This window comes from Mirounga angustirostris, unplaced genomic scaffold, assembly GCF_029215605.1.
Source record: "Mirounga angustirostris isolate CCGP_5_RB_7025 unplaced genomic scaffold, mMirAng1.0.hap1 SCAF_4, whole genome shotgun sequence".
Classification (NCBI taxonomy): Eukaryota; Metazoa; Chordata; class Mammalia; order Carnivora; family Phocidae; genus Mirounga; species Mirounga angustirostris.
The window spans coordinates 98,785,421-98,805,660 of NW_026991712.1; the positions used below are offsets into that span (position 1 = coordinate 98,785,421).

The following is a 20,240-nucleotide window of genomic DNA, read 5'->3' on the forward strand; positions in this document are numbered from 1 at the left end:
ATGAATACTCATCTGCCTCTCCAGGCCACAATGCCAAGTGGGAGGATCAGGGCTGAAGACCTGCTGACTCTCCCCCGTCAGCCTCACCCAGTCCCCAGCAGAGGCAGCACTGATCCACCTGAGCCCTGCTCCCATGCAGCCACCTGCTCCCAGACAGCAGGGGACAGCAGGGGACCGCTGGGGACCGCAGGAGTCCATGTCAAGGAGCCTGGTCCTTGCCGGCCTGGGGCCCTTGGACAGAGCCCAACCAGCCATTTTCCCAGGCTGGGTGAGGCTGGGCTGGAGCAGGGGCCACTGGCCAGGCCTGAGGTTTGGCTGGCTTCCGTCTACTTCCCCATTAAACAGATATGCCAATGAATGTGTTTGGGACAGCAATGATGCAGGTTTTGGTAACCAGCCTGGAGAGAACCTTCCTTCCCCATGTGTCCTGGAAAAAGCTGAGCTGGGGCTCCTCCAGCAGCTGCTGCCCGCCCACCCCCATTTTTGCCCCCCACGCCCCAAAAGCACTTTTCCCATGACTCACACGTGGCAGCCTGTGCACTTCTTTTATTATTAAATATATAAGCAGCTTCCTATTTTTTAAATAGATATTTAAATGACTTTATATAAAATAATTCACCACTTCCAAGTATAAAAACAAAATCTCACAGTGTGTGAGCCAACGTTGCCTCTCAGCTCCCTCAACAAAGGGATTCCTGTGCAGGTAGCCAGGGGAGCCTCCCAGAGGTCTGGGGGCGCTCCCACATCTGTGTCACCAAGCGCCCACAAAGAGCTTCTGCAATGGGTTGGGTTTGCTTTCTTGACTTTTAAAATACTCTATGTTTGGGGTGGGGGAGGAATGCCTTCTTTCTGTGGGGTATTTTTTTTCCCTCTTTCACTTTTAAATACATATTTTCTAGCATCAAATATAGAGTCTGTGACTAGAAGGAGCCCCACAGGACAAGTTCCCCGCTGCCTTTCCTTCAGCTGAGGGCAGCAGGGCAGGGGCGGGGGGAGGGGCGGGAGACCCCCACTTTTGAGGGCAGGAAGAAAGGTTCATGGCCCAGCCCAGAGGCCAGGAAGGGGGGAATCTCTCGGTGGGGGGCCCAGGGCAGCAGGAGAGGAGGGGCACGGCAGCACAAAGGGACCAAGGCGGGGCGCGATCAAGGGCCCGAAGCCTCCCGTCAGCTCTCAGAGCAGTGGCAACGGGCTGGCCCAGGAAGCTCAGGCCCTCAAGGCAAACTTGCGGGCGAATGCCTGGTCCCTCTCCCACCCTGGCTGGCCTGGTCAGAGAGATAGTGGAGGGGCAAGCGCTGGGGAATCACTGCCTCCCCAGGTGGGGGAAGAGAAAGGACGGGAAGAGGATGGGAGCTGGGTGGGGTGCTGTGATGGGGCCGGGGCCTGGTATGGGGAAGGAGACCAGGCTGCGGGGTCGGGGTGCAGACGCCCTCTCCCAACCACCGCGGCCTATCCATAATTGCGAAGACCCAGTTTCAGTGGGAGCTCGCCCTGCAGCCTCCCTCTGGGTCTGCCTCTACCCTCCCCGCCCTCCCTCCCGCTAGTCACTTCCCTCTTGGGAATGTCAAAGTGCAAGATGCAGAAACCTGCGAACAACACGATGCAGCCTAAAGACCAGCTCTGGCTGGCGGCCCAGCTGCTTCTCCCACCCCATCCGCCCTGGAGAGTCAAAGCCTGGGTCAGCAGAAGGTCAGGGCTTAGGGGCTCCCTCAGTCGACAGGCAAGGCCAGCTTGGGGCCCCGGCGCAGGGCGCTGGCGAGAGGCTGGAGGGGCAGGACGGTGCACAGACGTTCGCTCATGGGGATGGACGGGGCGGGCTGTTCAGCAGGCAGGTTCAGTATTCACAGTGCAATGGCTTCCTTCAGGAGGGGAGCCTCTGCGCAGTCTCCCGGAGAAGCGCTGGCAGAGCTGGAGGGAAGGTGGGGCAGACGCCAGAGCTGGCTCTCCCGCTTGGCATCGGAGCCAAGCCAGACAGGTCCCGAGGGCAGGGCTGGCCTCCCCTCTCCGCCTGGCCACCAGCAGAGGGCACTTGGGCAAGCGGAGAGGGTGTAGGCCCCCTCCGGGCTGTCAGCAGGGACCTAGCAGGCCCCGGAAACCTTCTCTTCCCGGCTTCTGGGCTGCACACCTTTACGAGAAATCCAGCCGGGACGCTGGCCCGCCCTGCCAATCTCATGTTTCTCTCTCCGGAGACAAGTCCCTGCTTGCCGGTGTTGGGATCCCTTGACACCAGGCGGTCCTCTGGGCACAAGGGCTCTTCCATTCCTCAGTGCCCTTCCTGCTCTCCCACATCCTGCGGGCATCCGGGTCCCTGGCCCAGGTGTGGCTTGGAGGGGAGTGGGAGGAGGACACAGCCCCTGAGGCGCAGAGGGTCCTCAGCCGAACTTCCCAGCCTTCCTCCAGTGGATGGGAGCCTCCAGGGCCCATGATAAATATCAGCAGCGTGGGGGTGGGGGGCATCCTCCAGCCCTCTCCTAGTCAGTCCAGAGTCTGAGGGTCGAGGGCAGGGGGACCCCAGCCTCGCTGCTCTGCTCTAGTCCTGGCAGGCAGGAGCCCTTGTGGTAGGCAGGTCACATTCCCAAGAGAACGGCTGGGGAGGGGTGGTGGTGGACGCTCCCATCACGTCTCCTCCTGTGGAGAGACTGTCCTGTGTGCCCAGCTGTAGGGAAGAGAAAGAAGGACCGGTCAGCTGAGTGGGAGTGGACGGAGAGGGTCGCTGAGGACACGGGTGGGGGAGGCATAGCGTTCCTGTGGGCTGGTGGTGGTGCTGCACAAGACTTCCTCCCGTCCTGTCCCTCGCCTTCCCAGCCACCCCAGACACCACAAGGAACCAGGCGGCTTTTCCTGGCAGCGGCCCAAGCCTCTGGCCAGACTGGCCTCACCTCCCACCTCCTCCTGGGGAACTAGGGACCACAGGGGGAGGTAAAGGGGCCTGGGAGAGGCTTAAGCAGGCCCGAGAGGGGGTCGGCCGCTGCTCGAGTGGCGGAGTCTGACAGGGAGGGAAGGGGGCACCTGAGTGTCCTTAGACCCCTCCTCAGGTAAGAACGTCTCACTGGCCTGGGGCCAATGAGCCAAGGGTGATGCCTGTAAACTCTAGCATTTCTTATAATAAGAATTTCTTATTCCCACCCCTACACCATTCATCACAGAGGGTTATCACACATGATACTCTGGACAGCAGGTCATAGGTAATCAAGAGGAAGAACCAGAGTCAGTTCCGGAACAAGGAAACTTCCATCCTGCCACCTGGCGTGCTAACCGCTAAGCAGCCCAGCCTCCTTCCTGGTGGGCCAAGGGACTTGCCTCCCTGCAAGGGAAGCAAGGCCCTGCTCTCTCCAACCCCACCCCCATCCTAGTCCTTTGCCCAGCATCCTCGGAACGCTTTGTTCCCAGAGCAGAAATCCCCTGGACTCCATCCAACAGTTTGACTTTGGATCCTGTGTGGAGCTACCCTCCCTGACCATCCATAGGCCCTACTGGTAAAGTCCATGATGGACGAGGAGGGCAGATGGGACCACAGCTTCTGGCTCCCAGCCCATTCCCATACTCTGGAGAGGGAAGAAGGGAGAACCATAAACTGGACATGAGCCATGCTGGGTACAGCTGGGCCACAGGCCCTGCTGGGGCTAGGAGGGAAGGACCAAGTGGGTGAGTTCCACCGCCCCTATGTCCTCATTCCTTGTAGTGGAGGGCTGGGATCTGTGTTTTCTTTCTGAGAGTCCCTCCATCAGTCTCTCTGCCTCTGTGTTTTTCCTCTCTCTTGTCAGAGTGGTAGATAGTCTAGGGGCTGGCCCTGAATCTCCTGAGGCTCCTGGGGCCTGGGCTGGACCTACTGATCCAAGCAGGGTCCGGCTGTGACCCCTGCCCTGGGTTCCCTCTCTAAGTGAAATCTTGAGGGGAGGAAGAGGAAAGGTTGTCAGGACCTGAGAACAGGCAGGCAGGGAAAGCAGAGGAGGACCGGAGAGGAGATGGGGCAGAGGGCCAAGACCAAGAGGGGAAGGTCGGCAACCAGTTAGAGGGTGGTGCAGCCCTGAGCCACGAAGGACCCAGGGACCTCGGTCCCTCCTCTGCTTTACCAGTCCTGAGGGGGTCTGGGTCACCCTCACAGCCCTGCCTGTGTCCCATCTGATCCGCTCACCCATCTTAGCCCATCCCACCAACAATGGGGAACCCAGGGTTCCAGGTATGTTGCTTCATGCTCTTTTCTAAATAGGCTCCCCTGATTCTGAGAGCTTGTTAGGTCCCCTTTCTGTCAAGGAGTGGCCCAGACCTGTCACTGTACACATGGGAAGGTCCTAAGGCGCTCACTTGCTTTTGGCACGGGGTGTGACTGGAAGCTCAAATGGGTTACCCCAGCTAGTCGGCCAGCCAGCCAGTCAGCAAGTCAGGCCATTAGATAACTAGCTAGTCAGTTAGCCAGTCAGCTCACCACCAATCAAACAGCCAGTTAAGCAGTTACCAGTTAGTCGGTTGGTCAGTCAGTCACCTAGCCAGCTGGTCAGCCAGTCAGTCAGAGTCGATTAGTTAGCTGGCTAACGGGGTCACCCAGAAAGCTGGTCAGTTAGAGACAGCTGGCCAGGCTCAGGTGGTCAGTCAACTCTTAAGCCAATCAGGCCACATTTACTGAGTTCTTGGCAAGTATGGAGAAGCCCTCTCTGTATGAGAACATGGAACAGAAAAAAAATGCCCAAAAAAGTGGAAGACACAGTCCCTGCCCTCAAGGGGCTTACAGCCTTCTTAGGGATGTGGAATGTACATATACACATAGAAGAAGGTTTGAAAATGGATAAAAACAACATCCAAATAAGTGCAAATGATATAGTATTAACCAAATACAAAAGGGCTGAGGGGTAGGAACTGAAGAGCAAGCAGGGGGTGGTGGAGTCAATCTGGAAGAACCGGAGGTGGGGGGGGTGCCTGGAATCGGGGGGCCAGGGCTGAGGAACGATAAGGGTTACATCTTTATCAACAACGTGGGTGAGAACAATAGAAGGCACTCCTCAACGTGCAGGGAACACATTTGGGAGGGCTAGGAAGACAGAATGAGGATTTAAAACAATTTCCACTGGCTCAGGTGATGGACAGAAACCAACAAGGTGGTTTTAACAAGGACACCTATAAACTCCTGCACCCAGGTTAAAAAACGAAGTTGTCCACGTATGGGAGAGAAGGCCTGGCTTGACAGAGGTTTATGGGAAATGGAATTCGGGGTTTTAAGAGACCACAAGCTCGACGTATGACAGTATGATACAGCTGTTAAAAAAACAAACAAAGAAACAAAAACCCCACTAATGCAATCTGGATCTGCACAAGTAGAAGAATATGGTCCAGATAAAGGAAGGCAACAGTCCCACTGTACTTTGAGCTGGTAGACAACATCTGGAGCACTGTGTCCAAGGCTGCGTGCCCCATTTTCAGAGGGACACTGACAAATGAGTGTGTCCAAAGGAGGGCAACCAGGATGGTGAGGGGTCTGAAAACCATACCATATAAGGAATGTTTGAGGGACTTGGCCACACTTAGTTTAGAGAATTCTTAAAGGGGATATGGATAACTGACTTGAGACACTGGAGGGCTCTCATGAGAAAAGGAGGGAGGATCATCGTGGAGGGGGCAGGGAAGCTCCCTGGAGGAAGGACCTCCTCACAGCGCTCCTGAGAGATGACAGGGAGCTTGCCTGGGACTGGGAGTACGGGCTCAGCAGCTGGCTGATGCCCTGTCGGGAATGCAAAGAGGGGAGACCCCTATAGAGTGGGACGCTGGCCAAAGGACCTCCAAGAGACTTTCCAAGACTAAGGTTCTATGGATCCATGGATCTAAAACCAGGGACGTAGAAATGATCTTGGCTGGGGAGAAGGGTGCAGACCAATAGAAAGCTGGCAAGAGGTGGGTGTTAGGGCCAGCTGCTGGAGGAGCCTGGGAGCCCAGGTGAGAAAGGTTTGGGCTTGGAGTGGTTGGTGATGCAAATTCCCCAGGAGGGTGAAGACCATGCAAGATTTTGGTTGCTCTGGAATGGAAGGTGGCAGCAAGACTAGAAACCGAATACAGAAATAATAACCCGATGCATGGGTAATAGTGCCTGGCCTCAGACTGAGGGGGGGGTGGGAAACGGGGTGGGGGGAGACCTGAGGATCCCGAAAGGAGACAGTAGGCAGGATCTGGTGATGGATGGAAAAGGGAGTAGGAGGGGAGGAAGTCAAGGTGGTATCACCAAGGTCGGGTGGTTAGAAAAGGGGGTAGCTCATTTTAAAGGGGCGGAGAGAAATCCAAATCAGAGTCTTACCTTAGAAACCCCTCTACACTGGCAGTTCCACCTGTCTGTCCTCATCCCGGGTCAGGGGGCTGCAGGCAGAGCATAGGGCTGGCATAAGACTTCAGCAGAGGCTGAGGAGTGAGGGAACCCCTTAAGTTTCTCCCCCAACCCTCCCATGCATGTGCTCCAGCCCTCTGAGATTCAGAAGACCCAGAACTGCCTAACCCTAGGAAGAAATCAGGAAAAATCCCAGATATCTAGGAAAGAAGAAACGCCCTTTCTCCTCTCCACCTCCCATCCTGTTCTGAGCTCCACTTCCTCAAAGCAAATGAAAGAAAATCTCCCCCAGATCTAGAAGGGAGACAGACGCCAAGGCAGCCATATCCGCGCCCCCCCCCCCCCCGCCATTGCCATCCAGAGCATCCCCACCCCCTGGAAACTCTCACCTGCCCTCTGGTTGCTCCATGGGAGAATCCACTGTCTGAGGCTCTCGATGGCTCTGGGGACAGACAGTAAAGAGCAGGTTCACTGAGGAGCTATGGAACGGTGTGGGGACTGTGGCCTCACCCCCAGGCAGGGCTGGCCAGGGGAGTAGATGAGAGAGTTATCAAAGTCTCCCCCAGCCACCCAGATGTGGGGATGAGCCGCCGGGCCAGGAGAGCATCCTGAGGCCTCCCTGCTGGGGATGCCCCCTCTCCTCTCCCCATGCAGTCCCCATGCAGGCTGATCCCTATGGGCCCAGGCTCCGCAGAACTCCCAGTGAACATCCTGCCCCGACATCCGACACAGCAGCACTCTCCTCGGCCAGCTCCCCTCACCTGTGGGTTCTCTTCCCACTCTCAGCCCAAGAATATTCTCTCCCGCTCCCTTCCCGTTCACCTTATAAGCCTGGGTCTCCCCCCTTTTTGAAGAAACCCTCCCTTTCAACCTCCTATCTTCTGTGTTCAGTTGGGCCCCCGCCTTGGCGTCGAAAGAACCCAGGCAATGCCCAATAATCCTCCGACTTGCTTGACCCGCTCCTGCACCCAGGCTGTGCCCCTGGCCCCATGGGCTGCCCTCCTTCTCTCGGGGGCTTTCCTTACCCGCCGTCTCCGCCTGTAGAACAGGAGACCACCGACGGCCAGCAGGACCAGGATGATGCCGGGCACCAGCAGGCGGAAGGTAAACCCGGGGAGCTGAGGGTCAGGGGGTCCCTCCTGCTGCCTCTCATGGCCTGTGTCAGTCAAAGGAACGGAGTTAAAAGGGGCCGGGGCCCCGGCCGCCCCCTCACTTGCTCGTCTTCCTTCCAGCTCTGTGGGGCTCCTTCGATCCCTGGTGCTCCTTCTGCCCTCCAACTCCCCGAGGGGCAGCACATAGCCCCACGAGTGGCTTCTGGGAAGCCTTGGCTGTGCAGAGAGGGCCGAGGGACTGCTGAGGCCTCGCGGGGGCCGCGGCGGGGTCCTGGCAGAGCTCAGCTCCTGGTGGTCTCTGGGCGGGGCAGATGGACGGTCTGTCTTCTCAAGGGTGTGACTCTGGGCCTGGCCAGCGGGTCGCGCAGGGCCCACCGTGGGCAGGGGTGCACCAGGCATGTCGTCCGGCTGCTGGCCGCTGGCTGAGTAGGGCAGTGGAGAAGGTGCTGACAGGCGGTCACTGGGCCTGGCGGTCGTCTCGGCCTGGACTCTGCCTCCTCCCAGCTCTGCCCCTTGGGGTATGGGACCCTCGCTAGCCTCTCCGGAGGCCTCTTCTAGGGTCCAGTTGGTGCCCAATGCAGAGTCAAGAGCGTCCTCCATCCCAGGGACGGGGTCCCCGACAGAGGGCCGGGGCTGACGTGCATCTCCGCCGGGGCCGGCCTCCACACCCGGGGGCTCCAGAGATTCAAAGCTCGGGCAGGTGCTCCTGGGTGGTCGCTGCTTGGCACTTCCCGGGCCCAGGTCCACGGGGCGGGGGGGATGCTCACTGGGCAAGAGGGAGCTGCCCTCTGTCCCCTCAGAGTCAGCCCAGGTCAAGCCGGCCATAGGGGCCATGGAGGGGGCAGGGGGCTGCTGAGGGGAGACAGAGGCCAGGTCACTGCTAGGGGTGGCTTTGGGGTACAGGCAGTTGCAATCAGGCTTGGTCACCACATCTGAAAGAACCACAGAGAGAGGGAGAGAGAAAGACGGGGAGGAGATAGAGTCACCAGCCTCCGGCACAGCTTTCCCGGGGGGGGGGGGCGGGTAGGGGAGGGCTGGAGAGAGGGATATGGGTCCGGGGGTCCCTCACCCCCTAATTCAGTGCTGGGGCTGAGGAGAGGACAGGATCAGAGCCAGGCAGAGAGCAAAGAGTGGGGTTTAGAGGCACAGGCCGGGGGCCGGGGGCAGGGAAGACCAGGGGACAGCCTTTCCTGGAGTTCCAGCTGGCGAGGTGCCAAGCCGGGGTTGAGCAGCAGCTAGCCCGGAGGTGGAGTGGTGGCCTCCCGGACTAACACAAGTCACCCTCAAGTCCCATAGACAGTGTCGGTTGGAAAGCAGCGAGGTGGTTTCATGCATAGCCAGGGGGCCACACAGCCACAACCACGGGTGGGGACAAGCTGGGGCTGGAACGTGGCCAAAACTTGAGGCCTTGGGACTGAAGCAACGAGACTGGACTGGGCCATTGGCAGCTCGCAGGGCCTCAGCCCCTGCCTCGGGGAGCAAGGTTGAGTGTAGGAGGGCACACGTGGAATGGGACTCAGAGACGAGGACACGCAGGGCACGCATGTGTGCGGCTGGGCCTGCACGGGAAGCTTTTGCACGATGCTCAGACTTCAAATCCAGCCTTTTCCCTTGAGGGGACACTTAAGGCATCCTGGGGACTTCTGGAGCCAGGGTATCCTGGTGGTTCACAGCAGGGCTCCTGGCGCAAGGGCCCTGACTGCCAGATGGAGCCTCGCTCTCTCCGTGGAAGCCCCTGTACGTTCAGCCAGCCTGCAGAGCCGGTGGGGAAAGCCTCCATGCCTACAGGGCTCTCCGAGAGGGGCCCCTTTCCCCTTCCCTAATCTCACAGCCACCAGCATGATCCTTCTTGATGCCTCCACATGCAGACATATTTGGTGTGCATGCACACACATGTCAGAAAAGACATGTGCCCAGGACCGCCCAGAGGTACATGAAGCCACATATGTACACGAGAAAAGCACATCTGCACACACAGGAGCACGAGTAGCAGCCAGGCTGCCTCCCCAGGGTCCTTCCGGCCTCCCTCTGGCCCCACGTCTCACCTCCCAATCCCTGCTCTCTTCCCTACACCCTCCCCTTGTCCTGCACTCGCTGGCCCTTTCGGTGCTTACCTTGGCTGGAGCACTTAGCAAAGCTGTTGTTGCAGTTCTTGCTGAAAACGTTCCAGTCCTTTTTCAGGAGATTCTTTGTTTCATTAAAGACATTCTTGATCTTTTCCAGCAACTGCAGGGGTGTCTCATAGAAAGTTCGGACACAGGCCTGGAAAGAGAGCAGGGGGGCCCCCCTCGGTGAGGAGGAGCATTGGTCCATGTCTCTAGCTTGTTTGCCAAACTCCCTTGGCCTTTCTCACATCCGTCTTCTTTTTCTCTTTCATTTTCTCCCTCCCCTCGCCCCTGGTCTGTGGTGGAATCAGTCCTGAGATCTTGAGATATGCCATTTATTCGCAGATCTATTTAACACATATCTGTGTGCCAGGCAATTACCTGGGAATCATGCAACGAACACCAAAGACATGGTCGCTGGCCGAGCTGGACACTGAGTCCGGCAAGGCATTGGCCTTAAACACGCTGTTACGAGCGCAGTGAGTCACATGGACAAGTGCAGAATGATCTGAGAATGTATAACAACGGGGAACTAAATGAGGGCTCATGGGGAATTTCCCCATGGAACCAATGGAAAGATGAGCAAGAGTCAACCAGGAAAGGAGGTGGGGGGTTGGAGAGAGCTGTCTGGGTGGTAGGAACAGACTGTGCAAAGGTTCTGAGGCAGGAAAGAGCCTGAAATGTCAAAAGACTGAAAGACAGCTAGAGAGGCTACAGTAGTGCCATCTAGGAAGAAGGTGACAAGAGAGGCAACTGAGAGAGGTCAGCAAGGGCCAGGTCCTGCAGGCCCTTGTTGGCCATGTCGAAAACTGTTAACTTGATCCACAGAGCAAAGACAAAACATCTGAGCGGTTGTTAGGGAGGTGGGTGGTGGCACGATAAGACTCAAGTCTTAGAAGGATCATCCTGCGGTGGTGGAGAGCAGGCCACAGGGCCTTGGGTCCTTCTCTGGCATTGGTAGGCCTTGGAAGGGAGCTGAAGCTACCCCCAGGCCTGCCTGTTGAGCTGTGCTTTTCTCTTCTGCTCATAGGACCCAGGCTCCCCACACCCACTGGAGCTCTGAGAAGCTCCACACACTCCTGGCGGCCTACTTGCTGATGACTTCCAAATACCGAGCCTTTCCTGACACTGGGCTGCATAGGGAAGGACTGTAAGCTTTACTAGGCTGTGAGATCCTCGAACCCATCTCTGAATGCCCACGGCCTGTGCAGAGGAGGCCCTGGAGAAATGTTGCCCCGATGGATGAATGAACGAACGTAGGCGTGAGAAGACCTGCGCTCAGCTGCACCACTCACCAGCTAGGTGACACTGGCCCAGTGGACCACCCAGTTTGGGTTCCTTTCCTCTTCTGTAAAGTCAGAACCACCATCCCTTCCAGCTTCCCCACCAGGGCTGTTGTCAGAAAGAGGGATGCTGGTGCTCTCTTGCCTTTCTTCATAAACCTCTGTCTCCTTCGTGCCTCACCTCATACTTCAAAGAGAAGACCGCAACCAGCAGACAGAAGGTCCCACTGCCCACCTCTGACACAGAGGCAGTGCCTTCTCTCCTCAGGGGCTCTGAACCCCTCAGCAGACCGGCTCCTCTAGCCTCGAGGCTCCCTCCCTCCTCGAGTCCACCCTGCTGCTTCCACGCTGGATCTAGGCTGGTGGAAATGCAGATTCCCAGGCCCGCCCACAGATCCAGCGAATCAGACTCTCTTGGGGTGTATCCTGGGAATCTGGAATTTAAACAAGCTCCCCAAGGGATACGTGTGAACCTGAACAGTGGAACACCTCAGCTTTAATACCCCTCGGTAAAAATGGTTCCTCCTGCAATCCCACACTCCCTCTGGCGACCTTGCCCTTTTTCTGGGCCCTTGTGGAGCCGAGCTCCACTTCTCCGTTCACCCCCATCAGCACGCACCTCGGGCAGCAGCTGCGCGCTGCCAGGCCCATCGGACACTCTTCCACCCTCGTCTTGCTTGACTTCTCAACCCCGGTTGATAAAGGTGACTACTCTTTCCATCTTGAGACACTCTTCTCCATGGGCCCAGCGAAATCAGTCCCCTCGTTTTCCTCCTGCCCCTCAGGCTGCTCCTTCCCAGTGTCCTCATCAGGTCCCTGTGTCTGACTGGCTTCCAAGGCCTGGGGTCCCAGGGCCCTGTCCTACCATGTCCTGCCTTCACACGGGACATCCTTGCTGATTCCTCTTACGTGCGCGTCTCGCCGGCCCAACTCAAGACCTGTGTGTCCAGCTGTCTGCTCTGCATTTCCGCTTGGCTGTTTCACAACATGGGGTTCATGTACCCCAAACTGAGCTCCTGCTCTTCCCCCGAGCCTGCTCTGCCTGCTGATCTTGCCCATTTCGGAAGTTCGGCAGCTCATGGGATCTCCTATGTGCTCCAGACAAAAGCATCCTGGAGACCTCCCTTCCCTCGGCTGCTCACCCCCACGGCCCCACCAAATCCTGTGGGTCCTTCCTCCAAACTGGTCCTGGGAGCAGAGCCACTTGGTCCACTCGCAGCACCCTAGTCCAAGCCTCTAGTGACTCCGACCCCAACTTGTGCCCCATGCTGGTCTCCCAGCCTCCATTCCTGCCCCCTGCAGTCCACTCTCCGCAGGGCTACCAAACCCACCTCACAGTTAAGTCCAACTGGGTCACTCGCTTGTTCACCAGGGCATCCCTCACACTTCAGACAACATCCCACGTCTTTAAGGCCCCCCACGGGCCCCCCTGGGTCCTGCTTCCTCCCCTCTCTCTGTCTCTTCCACGCCTTGGCCCTGGTGACCACCTTTTGGGCTCCTGAATGTGCACACAGCCCACCTCAGGGCTTTGTGTGTAGCCTTCCCTGTTCTGGAATTCTCTGACCAGCCTCACTGCTTCCTAACTCTTACTCCTCTTTGGCCCTCCAATGAATATTCTCTTACTCGGGAGCCTTCTCCTTCCCTTCTTCCCTACCCCCCCTTTTTAAGTGAGAGTGCCCTTTGTCTCTCAGAGCCCCAGGAAGCCCCCCTTCATGGCTCCCTCCCTCACCTCCTTCAGGTCTTCCTTTGCCTGGTCATTGCCACCCTACATTCGCCCATATTTTACTCATATGTTTTGTTAACTGTCTCACCCCCTCCCCCAAAACGTAAGAGCCTTGCCTGTGAAGGTTTTTGTCTGGTTGGATCCCAGCTGTTTCCTGGCGTCCAGACCAGTACCTGGCTCCCAATAGGCACTCAGGAACTACTTGTTGAATGAACGAATAGTCCTCACGCTCCGTAACGCTATTTATTTGTGTCATTCTTTGTTTAATGGTGGCCAGCCTCCCCTTACCAGAAGCCCCGCAAAGGTGGGAACCATGCGCTTCTTGCTCACGATGACATCGTCAAGGCCTAGCACTGTCCCCTGCCTGGCAAGTCCTTAGCAGAGGTGCGTGGGGTGAATCCATGAACGAGAGCGTGAGTGCACAATGACAATGACACGGGGAGGGGGGGCACGGGAACACACCTCTGTGCATATGGGCAGGCATGGGACCACCAAAGACACCCTCTGCTCTCACTCTGTGCTCCCAGCTCCACAACACTCCTACCTTGTCCTGCTCTTCATAGTCCTTGGTGAAACAGCTCTTAAGCCTCAGAGACAGTTCCTGGAGCTTCACGATGACATTGGCGTTGGGAGTATTGTCTTTGAAGCGCATGGTGTCCTCCATTATGTCTTGCACCAGGAGAAATGCCTTCTTAAGGTAGCACACGGGATCTTTCTGAAAAATGAGAACCTGGAGTTTATGGTCTGGCTGAGGTGGTCTGGGAAACCAGGCTCTGTGACAGGTGCCCCCATCCCTGGCAGATGGAGGGCTGCAGCCTGCCCTACACCTGCCCCTGAGGGGGTTTGCCCCTGAGGGGAGGGCCGTGCCCCTCCAGCAAGAAGGGGGGCGCTGACCCCAGCTGCTCTTTCATGCTCTCTCTCTGGGATCTGGAACTGCTGGGAATTGGGGTAGAGGAAAAGACATGGGGTTCTGATCAGAGACATCCTCAGATTTCTGGAAGATGAGGCTTTAATTAGAATGGGGGCTCATGGGTAGGGTGGGTTCTGGGGGAATGCTCTCTGTCTCTGTCTCTCTTTTAGCTTGCTTTCGCAAAAAGTCCTTTACCACGTGGCTCCTTCTAATCCTCCAGGCTACAGGGGAACTAAAGACCACCCGAGGGTCCAAAGAATAACCTCAGTGTTTTGTCTCCCTGAGAGATGGCAGTTGCCTCAAAGGAGACTCTGCTTTAGCTATTCCTAGTACCTAGTCCTATCATTTCCTAGTGAAGGAAACTTGCTACGCTTGTTAAGGTGTGAGTGAGTGAGTGAAATACTGAAGCTATTCTTTGGGCCACGAGGTGGTCTCCAGTTCTAACAGACATGTGTATGGGTCAGGTGTGCAGAAGCGCAGAGATGGAAGCAACTTCCGGGCACATCACAGTGATTCTTGTATGAGGCGCAAAGATGAACAGATGTGGAATAAGGGGTGGGGTGGGGGCAGTTGAAAAGGCATCACAGGCACAGGAAGAGCTTGTGCAAAGGCTGGGAGGCCGGAAGGGGCAGACAACCGGGTGGGAGGGTGGTGGTGGTGGTGGGCAGGACTGTGCCGTGTAACCCCAAGCTGACCAGCCTGGGCTTTCTCCTGCAGTGAGGGGGGCCCTGACAGGTTTGGGAGAGAAATGAAGGTAATAGGTTGGAGTTCCGAGAGCTCCCCCTACTGGCGGGATGATGGGTGCAGTAGAAGCAGAGAGGCCTCTTAAGGAGGCTCTTGAAACAGTCCAAGCAACTGACTGGGAGAGACTGGGGCAGAACCCAGAGCTGCTGGGAGGCAGAACCAGCAGCCCTTGGTGGCTGGCTGGGCGTGGGGTAGGAGGAAGAGGGAAAGGGCTGGACTGACTCCCTGGCTGCTTCTCTGCCTGTTGGATGGACTGTCATCCTTCAGCAAAGCATGTGACCCAGAAGTCATACGGGTTTGCCCTAGGCCTTAGAGCCAGCCTGCCTGGGTTCAAATCAGGCCTCCACCACTTAGTAGCTATGCTCCCTTAACCTCCCTGAGGACCATAAGCAAGATTAGCATATCACAGAGCTCTACCATCGGAAATTCGAAAGTGCCTGGCGCATAGTAAGACCTTGATAGGTGCTGGGGCCAGGAGAAGGGAGCAGCAGGGGACTCGAGGACCCTGCTCAGCCCTGGACCCTGGCACCCCAGGACTGAGCACCAGTGATCCTCCCACCCTCACCCTGCCCAGTTACTGGATTTCTCCTCCCTTCATGCTCCCACATATACCCACCTTGGGAAGCACATAGAGGGCCGGCACATGGGCCTTGGAAATAACCATAACTCACCAACTGCTCCTGGTCTACAAACTCAAAGGCAATCTGGCAGGAAGTCTCCATCTGACTATCGATCTGTAAGAGAGAGCAGGCCAGTGGCAGCCGGGTGTCTGCAGCTCAGTTGAGCCCACCTGAGAATAAAGACTAGAGTTTCTGGGTGGATCAGGTTTGATCCTCCTCTACCTCCCCACCAACCATACCAGGAAAGACAGAGCCAAGGGAAAGATATGTGCCTCCCACATGCCCAGGGTGGGCTGTAGAAGAACAAGAAGTCTCCTCCTTCCGCCTCCCACTCCATGAAATCTGACAAAGAGCCGTTAGTTATAAGGAAGAACTCTCTAAGAGGATACAGGGCATAATCTTCCATGACAAGTAGTGAGCTCCCTATCGTGGCAGGAATTCAAGCATAAGCTAGACAAGCTCTGGGGATTCAGGATCTATAGGGGCTGGGGCTAGATGTCCTTAAAGCCCTCCCTGGCCCCCAGAGCATTCTAAGCCTCGGAGAATGCTGTGGTTCTTGGTCTAGCTGGGATAGCTGCAGCAGCTACATGCAAGAGGAAAAGTGTAGAGGTAAGAGAGGCAGCAGGCCCAGCCTACAGGCCCCAAGCTCAGGGCCCTGGAGCCGGCCTTAGCCAGTGGTGCTCCACCCTGCCTGGCTGGCCAGAGGGATGGTAAATTCTCTTCTGAGCAGGACCGCGGCCATGATGGTAACCTGATTCTGCCTGGCTGAACCACATTTGGAATCGTTGACCTCTCTGGCAGCCCGATTAGAATAAGGCACGGGTTCCTTCATGGCGGCCTTGGTGAGCAGTCCTTCCCAGCCCCAGGGCTCAGGCAAGAGCCAGGAAAGGGAGGGTGGAGGGCTGGGAGTGAGGCAGGAGCCTCCCATCCAGATCTGGCGGTGGCCCTGGTGCCCCAGGAGTTAGAGGCAACATCTGGACACAGCAGGCAGGCTGGGCTGGCTCCCTGGAGGCAGCATCTCACTGAGGGAGGGCAGGCCTCACCAGCCTCCTCCGAGTCCACGGTTGACCTTCTAAGCAACCATTAACCCAGGCAACCTGCTGGAAGCCCTCCCTGTCCACTGGCTGCGGCGGAGTCACAGAGGGCTTCGGGGTCGGGTGTGGGTCAGAGGTCCTGAGCCCGAGAAGGTCAAGGAGCAGAGCATCAGTGGAGCCATGAATCATGGCCTGCACAGCCGTATTTCTCTGCCTGCAGCCCTTGCCTTTGACCCTGTTCCCTGGCTCCTGCCTCAGTTTCCCCGGTAGGGAGAAGGTAGATAGGCATGGCCGCACACTCACCAGCTGCTGGAGGAACTGCAGGTGTCCGTTCCCGATCATGTGGCTACAGTGTTCTGACACTTCCCCGGTAATACTCCCACTCGCCAGGAGCCAGACCAGCAGTAGCAGGGGCTGCAGCCATGTCTGTGACAGAGAGGGCGTCATTACTGCCAGCTCTCCGTCTCCCTAGGAAGCCCCACGCCCTGCCAGGAGGGGAGAAACAACAACCTCATACCTACAGTGCTCCAGGCCCTGCCCCTTGCCGTGGGATGCAGCGTTCCCCAAACCCAGCTTTCTCAGGATTTCCTAACTGGCATGCACAGTCTTCCTCTCCCTTGATAACTACCCACATGTCATCTCCTCCAAGAAGCCTTCCCAGATTAACGAGGCCAAGCCTGACTACGCTCTGAACTTTTCATGAGGACCTGGGAAGTGTTCCTACCAGTCTCAATTTCACTTACACAGGAAACTCCTTGAATGCAGGACTTGCATCTGCTCATTGTTGTGTCCCTGTAACATCAAACACGAGCCAGACATCTTGTGCGCTGCCCGCTCCTCTCAAGTTTATGTTCATGCACCCACTTCCAGACTCCAAGCCAGAGATATTTTCCCTGGGCCCAGCCCTTCCTCCCACCTGATTCCACACAGGTCTGGCTCTGCTACTGGAAAAACCAAGCTCCCAAACTCAGTTTCACTGGGAACTTATCCCATGCTGGAGATCTTTTGGAGCTCTGGGTGTGTGTGTCAAAAGGAGCCCAATGGCTTAATCAGAGGCGGGAGTGTCAGCTCTAGGCCATCCCAGCCTATCGGAGCCCCATCAGGCTCTGCATCCAGCCAGCCAGGTCTTATCATGACCGGGAAGTTTTCTGAGATCTCTCCCTCCTTCAGCTCCCACCTGGCCTGGGAGCTGTTCATCCTCAGAGCGATGGGACTGGCCCCTGACACCCCATCATTCCCCTTCCTTCCTCTCCCCCTCCTCTTCACCAAGGTCCCCTCAACCCTCTCCCTGGCCCAGGTCTCCCCTTCTCCAGCCAGGGGCAGAGGGACTCTTGAGCCTTCTTTCCTCCAGCTCAAGGTTGCCTCCTGGCAGCTGATGTCCCCAGATTCAGGGAATGCTGTCAGGGTGGGGTGAGAGCTGGCCCTTTCCTGGGCTCTGGGCTCTGCCTCAGTAATCCAGATGATGAGACAAATACTGCAAATAAACAGCACATTGGAAAAACAAGGAGGCTATGAAACAGCCTACAGCCCACGACAACATGCTGATTTATGTATAACTACAAGCCCCAATGTTTGTTAGCTCCTACCAGGGAGGAGAGTCCCTGGCTGTACTACCAGGGAGGGCACAAGGAGAAGAGGCCTCGGTGAGGCCTTGAGAAATGGGGAGAAGTTGATGGCAGAGAGAGGGAAGGGGAGGCCTGGAGGGAGGAGGCACGGGGTGGCCCAATGCCATTCAGTAAGGAGATCTGGTGAGGGTCCTGGCCTGATCCGGGGGAGGGAGAGTGGAAAAGAGGGAGGACACTCATGGGGGGACTTCGGACTCTGCTGGGCAGTTGAAGAGGTAGCCCTGGGTAGGAACGGCTGCCCAGGTCCTCCCGAACCTTCAGTTTCAGGACCCACTGGAAACGGGGCCAGGCAGAAGGTGTGTCTCTGTCCCAGGCCGGCTGCCCCTGAGGCTCTGAGCCCCCAGTTTTGGACAGCATGGAGGAAAGAGCCCTGCAAAAAGGGATACTCAAGAAGACAACCTTGCCACAGCTCTTCAGGATATTGATGTCTGAGGACAGCTTCACCCCAAGGGCTGCCTGGCTTTCAGAGCTATTTCAGGCACTGGTGTGGAGAAAGTGTGGCCACCACGTGGGAAGCTGACTTTGAAGGTGGATCCCCACCCCTGCCCCTGGGGTCCCAGTTTTGCCTCAGAGAAGGAACTGGGTGGGCACCTAAGGGTTAACACTCTGGTTCAGCTCACATGTGGCTGGGCTGGCTCTTCTTCCCCTCCATTCTTCCTCCCACCCGCCTGGCCTCAGACTCTGGGACAGCCACGAAGGCACCTCTGCGGCAGTCCCACAGACATCCCTCAGTCCCACCGTCCAGCCTCACCTGTCCCTTCCTCCTCATCAACAAGGGCCCTGGAGCGGCCTCGGTGGGACCAGTGGGACCCGACCTCCCGCTGCTCCTGTCTAAACCAGCCCCCTGCTCTCTCCACCTTTGCTGTCCTCACGGTCTCCCTCCAACCCTTATCTTTGTCTTGTTGCCTATCAGCTCCCCCTCCACCATTTCCCCTCCCAGCCCCGCCTCCTCTCTCTCAGTTGGGCTCTCCCTCCCCTGTGGATCCATCTGCTCTTCCCCTTCCTTCTCAACCCCACCTGCAATCCCCTTCATGCCCCTCCAAATATCTGTCTGCTTCTCTCCCAGCCAGGTTTCTCCTCCCATTCTCCTCTAGGGCTCCTCGGAAGTTAACCTACTGGGAGACCACCCTACTATTCATTGACAGTGCCGCCCTGCGCTTTCTAGGAGCTGCCCCAGCGAGTGCTGGCTGTTGGGTCCAGACCCCACCCCCTCCAACCACCCCCTGTCCATGCAGGCCTGAGCAGCCCCTGGCGCACCTAGGGTTCTGCACCACCAAACCCTCCTTCCATCTCCCTCTGCCGCTGCTAAGCCCAGGATCTCCCCAGCTGACTGAACCAGATTTTGCAATAAAAAGATTCAGAACTAGTCCCAGGCAGCTCTGGAGTCCCGTCTCCTGCAAAACAGACTCGATCCAGCCACCCAAGCCCCCAGTAGCTCGGGCTGGCCGCTGGAACAAGTAGAGGCTTGCCTGACTCCTTCCTTCTGCCAGCAGGTTCCTGGGCACAGGCCCTGGCATTCTGTAAGCTGGATGACCCCTGAACTTCCCCCACCCAGAAGCGTCCACTCCCCAGGAGGGCCTGGAAGCACGTGTGTGGCCCACGGGGAAGGCGCCACACTCAGCGCACAGCCACTGCGCCTGTCTCTTGGCGGAGTCGAGGCAGAGGAGAGGGGCAGGGGCTCACACGGAGCTGGTACAGAGCCTCTGCCCGGGGCTGCGAACCCCTCTCTCCCGCCAGCGGGTGGCTCAGTGTGCGCTTCCGCGCAATGGGGGTGAGCAGCCTCCCCTTTCCAGGGAAGTGCCGCAGCCCCGGGAGCAGCTGCAGGGCGCCACCGGGCTCAGCCGGGGCGCGCCCGGGACCTCGGGCAGCCGGCGTGCAAAGATGGGCAGGACACCGGAGCCCGCGGTCTCCGCGGGGGAGCGTCGCCGGCCGGCGCGCCCGGGCAGTCGGTTCCGAGGAGCCGCGCCGCGGCGCCTGCTCCCGCCGCAGCCCCGCCGGCCCCCCGCCGCCCCGCGGCCGCCGCTTACCGTGGGAGGGCAGCGCCCGGCGGCGCCCCGCGAGGTCATACGGGCAGCTGGGTCCCGGCCGGGCGCGTCGGCCGCCCTCGCTCGCTCGCTCGCTGGCCGCCGCAGAGCCCGCGCCCCGGCCGAGGGCCGCGCTGCCGTCCCGGGGGTGCGGAGAGCGGGCGGCGGCGCCGAGAGCAAGCACCCAGGCAACTTTCACTTTCCACCAGTCGGGCTCCACTAGCCAGCTCCTCGGCACAGCCTTTTAAGCGGACTTGTGGGGCATGTGGTTTATGGGAAATCACCTTGGACAGGCGCCAAACACACAGACGCACATACACATACACACACACACACTCACACACACACACGCACCCGCGCGCGCGCGCACTGCCACAGAACCCAGACACAGACACACTCCAGAGCCCCACTGATCCGCCTCCCCTCCCCCGCCCCGGGGCTGGTCTTCCCCGTAGTCCTCCCGCGCGCCCTGTTTTCTGTGCTCAGCTCCGGAGCCCTCAGCGGAGCAACGCGGGCTCCACCGCCTCCCGCCCTTCCGCGCGTCCGCTTCGCACCGAGCCTTTCCTTTTCTTTCCTTCCGCGCTCTCCAGGCAGATCCGGTGCTCTCGCTCGCTCTCTCTCTCTTTCTAATATTCCTCTCGAGGGACTTTCCCTCCAGGCCTGAAAATCCCCAAATCTGAGCAGGAAATGGGCTGAGAGCAGGGGCAAACACTGGAGCCGGGGGCCTCCCCGGGCGCCGCGCGCTGCAGCACCTGG

General features: G+C 58.1%; 1 protein-coding gene across 5 annotated transcripts; it reads right to left on the reverse strand.

Moving 5' to 3' along the window:
* Positions 1 to 531: 531 nt before the first annotated feature.
* Positions 532 to 19,929, reverse strand: CSF1 (colony stimulating factor 1). 5 transcript variants are annotated; one of them, XM_064588699.1, is made up of 10 exons: positions 19,488 to 19,929; positions 16,579 to 16,627; positions 16,139 to 16,261; positions 14,853 to 14,915; positions 13,072 to 13,242; positions 9,531 to 9,678; positions 7,330 to 8,348; positions 6,694 to 6,746; positions 6,278 to 6,336; positions 532 to 2,653 (listed from the first exon to the last, which is right to left on the reverse strand). In XM_064588699.1, exons 2-9 carry the CDS (start codon positions 16,615 to 16,617, stop codon positions 6,291 to 6,293), a joined length of 1,662 nt encoding a protein of 553 aa, XP_064444769.1. In that variant the 5' UTR covers positions 16,618 to 16,627; positions 19,488 to 19,929; the 3' UTR covers positions 532 to 2,653; positions 6,278 to 6,290. The 5 variants fall into 5 exon arrangements, 4 of the variants coding, with proteins under 4 accessions (XP_064444769.1, XP_045752972.1, XP_045752975.1 ...); XR_010410791.1 differs by lacking the exon at positions 16,579 to 16,627 and having other exon boundaries at positions 6,278 to 6,378; XM_045897016.3 differs by lacking the exon at positions 16,579 to 16,627 and having other exon boundaries at positions 19,488 to 19,926.
* Between the last annotated feature and the right edge of the window lie 311 nt (positions 19,930 to 20,240).

What these genes read in the sequence shown, in the direction of transcription:
- CSF1 (XM_064588699.1), bottom strand. Translation starts at nt 16,617, where the DNA reads ATGAGCAGATGCAAGTCCTGCATTCAAGGAGTTTCCTGT. An exon ending in TTGTAGACCAGGAGCAGTTG is followed by an intron (nt 13,243 to 14,852) that starts GTGAGTTATGGT and finishes CTCATTTTTCAG; the next exon opens with AAAGATCCCGTGTGCTACCT. An exon ending in ATGGAGCAACCAGAGGGCAG is followed by an intron (nt 6,337 to 6,693) that starts GTGAGAGTTTCC and finishes CTCTGCCTGCAG; the next exon opens with CCCCCTGACCCGGGATGAGG.